We start from the raw sequence: 6,000 nt of genomic DNA, 5'->3' as shown, positions 1-6,000 counted from the left end.
TTGAAAAGTTGAAAAGTGTTGCAAGACAAAAGGTCGAAAGGACAGAAGGTCGAAAGACAAAACGTCGAAGGGACAAAAGGTCGAAGAACACATGACGGATATGTGTTGTGGGAAACTTGAGAGATTGCAGTAAAACATGTTTTCGTAAAATTATTTTAATAAATCTCGCATAACTTAACATTTCAGTCGACGCGCTGTTGTATTTTGTACAACAGTGGTGAAAAAACCTCACTTATCGTACACAGCTTCAGCGTGGTGGTTCTAACGGTGCGGCCATAGTAACGCGTCTGCGTCCGCGAACGCGATGCGATCAAAGGATTTCCTGTTGTTGATATTCTGCTTTGCGGGCTCGCACATGCGGACGCGTCGCATGACGCGTTTACTATGGCAGCGCCCTAACAGTGGCGAACCGCGCGACGACTGAACACTGAGAACAGCGTTGCGGTTGAAAATACTATATCAGAGGGTTAAATTAAATACACAACGCCACTTGATTTGAGACTAAATTCGCATTTATTTAGAATATTTTGTGCATTCAATTTTACCATGGCACCATTTGTATAGTAAAAATTACTACATCACGGTTAAAAACTTGCAGCAGACCAGAATCGAACCGAGGATCTGGCGATTGCCAAGCGCGAACGCTAGCCGCTCAGCTATCGACGCGGTTGGATTGAGAGGGAACAAAACGCAAATAAAAAGCGTTCATTGAGCTATCATGGTGGTTGGAATAGTCAATTTTAAAACACGTTCATGGTTCTCATTACTGCAACGCTTGTTTCAGTGAAGGGTTAATTATTATTATTTTTTTTTTCAAAAATACTTCTTTCGGAACACCCTGTGGCCACATTTCAAAGATGCACTCACTCGCGGCGCCGGGTTTTGATTCCGCGGAACCGGCGACGGCGAGAGGCCACACGCTACCCACACAACCAAACGACGCTGGAAATAACTACGCGTTTGTATACAAACAAAACGGACCTGTGATTGTGAAGTTTCTGTCTCTGTCCGTCCAGTTGCGGTTTGAGTTTGCCGGGCGGTCATGCACGGAACTCACACCAGAAGTGTTTCACATTCGCAGCGCTCCGGAGTGTCGTAATTCAGTTTGTCAGTTTTCCCTCGCAAATTATTTCCTGTCCCGATTTGGTACGGTTTCTTACGGATTTGTGGTTTCCGGTACGGTTTGCTAACGAATAAAGTGGCTCATTTTTGATTCGTTTGTGTTTTATTGCGATTTAGTGCTGTAATCGTAAGGAAACTTTCGATTGCCGGTATTCCGACAGACGTTGAGTGGGAACCTTCCGACGCCATTTTAAAAGTTAGTTGCATTGTCTCCCCACCGACATCAATGTCAGTGTTCTTTGACAGCTCCAGTGTGGGATCTCACCATTGAAAAGGAGTACTTTATGAAGGGATCCAATTTTGGCGGTAAATGTGAAACTTGACCGAAAGCGTGATTGATAATGCAATATTTTGCGCTTCTGGTGAAATAAAGTTGAATGGGAGAAAATTGTTACGAATCTGATTCATAGTGGCATGTGAAATCCGGTGAAAACGGGAACAAACAAGGAAATTGTACAATCCAGGCGCGAGGTGGCACTCACGAACACGCACACTAGGGGAAACATGTGAGTGACTGTCGAGCGGAAACCAACCAGTGAGGAGTACTTTGAAAATTTCCACTGTGTGCGACGCATACCATCGAGGCGCCGGTCTGTGCAGAAGTGTGCGACGTGCGTAGACTGTAGGGTGTATGGCCTCTGGCCCGGATCGTTTTTACTACTGCTGGGGGAGGCTGAACTGGTTCTACGTCGCACTGTTGGAGTTTAGTTGAGTACGAGAGTGGAACGTCGTATGAAGTGTGTAAGGCGCGCGCGAGAGTTCCGAGTGTGTCCCTGCTGCTAGATTTTGAGATTGCAGTTTGCACCCGCCTTGTTTCTGAAACGATCCTCTGTAACTGCACATTGCACTAGTGATAAGTGTTTTGCTAACATCGTGTGTCGAAAGGGATTATCACTCGGGAGCGGTTAAACGATCGTGTCTAGGAGCGAGTGATTCCAGATCAAATTTGAATCCTGTGTTTTGCTACGTTGATTCTTCATCATCCTCGCAGTGTTCACCAGTCATCTAGCAGGCCGTTTGTAGTAACTAGGCAACCGTAGTAGCACACGATTTCTGTTCTTGTTCTTCCCGCTGCTTCCCGGGAAACGTGAATCGTTTTTTTGTTCACTGTTTTTGCCTTGAGTGCGTTGTGTGATCCAAGAGTGAGAAAGAGAAGATCACTGAAAAGAATAGTAATAATATTGTGATTGTTTGCAGAGCTAATGAGCGAAAAAGAGGCAGAACGTGCAAAAATCCTACAGGCGGAAACATAAAAAGGGTATTCCAACTAGAATACAATACCCATCCTAACAAAAGTGTGAATTAATTTATTTTGAAAGTGTGATTGTTAAGATCTGGAGTGCTGAGAAAATGTTCGAGTTAGAGGAAATGAGCAATGGATTCCACGACGTGTTACTCAACAAGTACAATGTAAGTGTCGCTCTTTGTCAGTTCACCTTTCGTTATCATAAGTACTACATACTTAAGTCGACAATTTAAAGACCCCACGTTGTCAGATGTTTTCGTTCATTATATATAAAGGACTTTCACATACTGTTCAATAGCGTAATTATTTCCGCGAGCACATGCTCACGGGATCCGCTAAAATTAAAAGGGCTACACTGCAGCTTGAAACCCTCTGCGACAGCTGCATTCAGATCCAACAAGAGCAGATGTCTCTTCCATATAAATATTGCATCCATTCGACCGGAACCCCTTCCCCTATTCGTACCCCTCGTTTATTATTATTTGCACTTGTTCAGAGCTGCTACCCCTCTGATCCTCGCTCCCGAGGAAAACATGTCTTTTGTTCTATTTATTCCTAGTCTCTTTCCCATCCAAGCATGCCGGCAACTCCACATTTGAACGAAATGAAGTTCAAGGCCAACTCGGTTCGTTCATCGTCGTCGCTTCTTTGGCCACGAAGAGTTTTAGCTATTTTTGCCTATCCTCTCTCTGCCTACTGCCATCCCCGTCTTCAGCAACAACACTCTCGCTCTCGCTGTACTGCCCAGAAAAGCATAACTGTCCCATATGGATTTTCGATCGACCTTTTATGATCAAACATTCATACTTCACTTCGCATAGAGCATACAAACTCTATATGAATTTTCAACCCAAATAGCAACAGCAAAACGTGAATAATGTTCAACTTCAAATGATTTACTGAACAGTAAACGCTAATTGAGTAATCTGTGCGGTATTGCTCAATGAAACTGACATGCAGAAATGTACTAGATATATATGAATATTTAAAGACCAACAATTGAAAAGACCAAACGCCAAAAAGCAAACAACGACAAAAAGGCAATCTTGTTTTGTCGAACAATAAATCAAATTTAACATGTTGATTCCCGATAATTTTTTCAGCATTTTAAGTTGTTGATTTTTTAAAATCATTCAAAATCGATTATAAAATATGAAAATGCATGCGTAGAATAGTGTTATGTGTGCATGTGCATCTTGAAAGCAAGAGAAGATTCAATAAGGCTGATACAAATATTAATTTTCTTTTATGTCCGAGACCACTTGGAAGGTACAAGGGGGGGGGATGAAAACAAATAAGGAACAAAAAAATAAAAATGAAAAAAAAGTTATTTTTTCGATATTTTATTTTTAACGATTGTTGTTAAACTTTTTCCAATCGTCATCTGGATCATTATTTTACCTGGTTTTTACCCTAAAAATCCTAACTGATGTCAAAATAATGATAAATCTTTTTTTTCTCCCCTTCAAAATTTTTGAGTTTTTGAAGCCCCCCCCCCCCCCCCCCCCCCTTGACATAAAACAAATCAATATTTGTATAAAAGAAAATTAATATTTGCATTAAAGGAAATTAATATTTGTATCAGCCTAATGGTCGATTAAATATGTGATTTGTTGAATCCATTTGTCATCACCGTACATAACATAGATGCTACGTGAGTTTCTCATCAAGATATGTATGATTCAATAGAGTTGACATTGTCGTCAAACGTTATTTGTTATGCAAATAAAACGAAATCGTCTTTTTGTTTGCTTCAGTAAAAAAAAAGGCTCTTATATACAAAAATCAACAGAACCCCGATTTGTTTACATTTTGGACTTTTCTATTGTTGGTTTTGATTTGTATGAAAAGACAAACTTCAAACTTTGAGCGTTATTTTCTCAATTTCCATATGGGACAGTTATGCTTCTACGGGCAGCCGGTCTGGGTCTCCTCTCATCGTGGTTTCGCGAGGTCTCTGGCTGGGGGCTTATGTATTAGTCGTCAGACTAATGCCGGCATGCCGGGCGGTGCTTCGAACTTAGCGAAAAAGCACGTGCTCTTTCGAATTTTGACTATGCCTCGCCGTTTGTATTGTTAGGTTACTAATGGAGACTCGTTTCGTCCAAACGAAGGTGGTTAGATGTTTTCGCAAATGATATAGTTCTGCGCACTGGTGAGGAAGGATGAGGGAGCAAGGGAAGCAGTACATAATTGTTAATCATTCTCGAGTAGAGCAACCATGGCTCTTGTTGAAGGAACTTTAAAAAGTGACTCATTATTGTTCGCAATTGAGTGTTTTTTTTTTGTAATAAAATGTGATAGGGTAAGTGTTCCCTTAGTTGTGGGTGTTCCTATAGTTGCGGTAGTTGCGTTTCGCTGCTTTTTCACTGATTTTATTGCATTAGCCACAGAAACAACACTGGCAATCGACGTATTGGCTTGTTGATACACGGAATAGTTGAAAAGAGCGTCCAAATTGCTTGAAAACTGATGAAAATCACTATATTTTTTAAAACTGTTCTTGTTTGTACCAATAGTTGCGGTAAAGTGTTCCTATAGTAGAGGATCCCATAAGAAAACAACGGATACCGCAACTATAGGAACACAAATTAAAAATATACCGCAACTAAAGGAACAGTGTACCAATAGTGGAGGTATTATTTTTCATTGACATGCCGTGGATTACTACGATGAAATCATTTTTCTCATTAAGTCAATGGTCATTACGGCTCTACCCCATTTGGCATAAAGCCATTTGGCATAATGCCGTTTGGCATAATGTCATTTGGCATAATGGTCATTTGGCATAATAGCCATTTGGCATAACGGCCATTTGGCATAATTAAACGAAATATTATTTTTTCTCTCATAAAACGTTTATTTTGGTGCTTGAAATATTTGTCTAATAAACGGTTTCTTCACCACCGCTTACGCCTTAAACCTAGTTTAACTATATGGATAACGTGGTTTACAGCTTAATTATGGTGAATAAATTGGCCCTAAAACAAGTAAAGTTAACTGAAAGAAGGGGAAATTTAACCATGATTATTAGTTTGAAGAAATAATGTGAAGTACAAGGAAACACATTAAGAAAGACTCGTTGTCACGAAGTGTGCATTTGAGGCTGATGACAAAACCATCAGCAATGCAAAGTCACAACTGCGGTTGAACATATCTCTGGAAAGGTATCGTGTAGATGAAGATCCAAGTATATGGGATAATCGTTGCGTACAATTTGACCAAATGAAAAAATGGGCTTGACTCTCATAAGTTATGAAATTCCATGTGCGGCTGAGTACTCACTTGGATTATTCTGAATTTCACGTATACGTTATGTATCTAGCGGAGAAGTTGAAATGGCAGAACCTGCAAAATAATGCTGCTGTATTGTTCCAATTTTACAGTTCTTTTGAATTTGCATTTTGGCTAATCTAAACTTTTATGCCGTGCAGCTTCGAATTGCTAGACGCTTTGAAAGCCGGGAAGTGGCCTGTTTCTCGGTGTTTTTGGACCTAATTCCGATTTTCTCGTAGCGGTGTCGATGTGGTGGTGCTTCTCACCCCAGTGATTGCTACTCACCTCAGTCAGTCGGGTATCAATTCTCGTCGACGCCATCGGGATTTTCTATGATATTAACTCCCAGATCGCGT

At 40.7% G+C, this 6,000-nt stretch overlaps 1 protein-coding gene across 13 annotated transcripts in view; it reads left to right on the top strand.

Moving 5' to 3' along the window:
- The first annotated feature begins 1,012 nt into the window (after nucleotides 1-1,012).
- The window catches only part of LOC5572572 (forkhead box protein N2), a 65,698-nt gene continuing 60,710 nt past the window's right edge, over nucleotides 1,013-6,000 (top strand). Inside the window, exons 1-2 of one of the 13 annotated variants that reach the window (XM_021857361.1) lie at nucleotides 1,013-1,107; nucleotides 2,320-2,532. Coding sequence is in view for 1 of the 13 variants with exons in the window: in XM_001654047.2 (XP_001654097.2) it covers nucleotides 2,473-2,532 (60 nt within the window). In the remaining 12 variants the exon portion in view is untranslated. The other 12 variants (XM_021857359.1, XM_021857355.1, XM_021857352.1 and 9 more) reach the window with 12 other exon arrangements.

Source organism: Aedes aegypti, chromosome 1 (genome assembly GCF_002204515.2).
Source record: "Aedes aegypti strain LVP_AGWG chromosome 1, AaegL5.0 Primary Assembly, whole genome shotgun sequence".
Taxonomy (NCBI): domain Eukaryota; kingdom Metazoa; phylum Arthropoda; class Insecta; order Diptera; family Culicidae; genus Aedes; species Aedes aegypti.
Note: the sequence above shows the minus strand (reverse complement) of the source record. Positions and strands in the feature narration are given on the sequence as shown.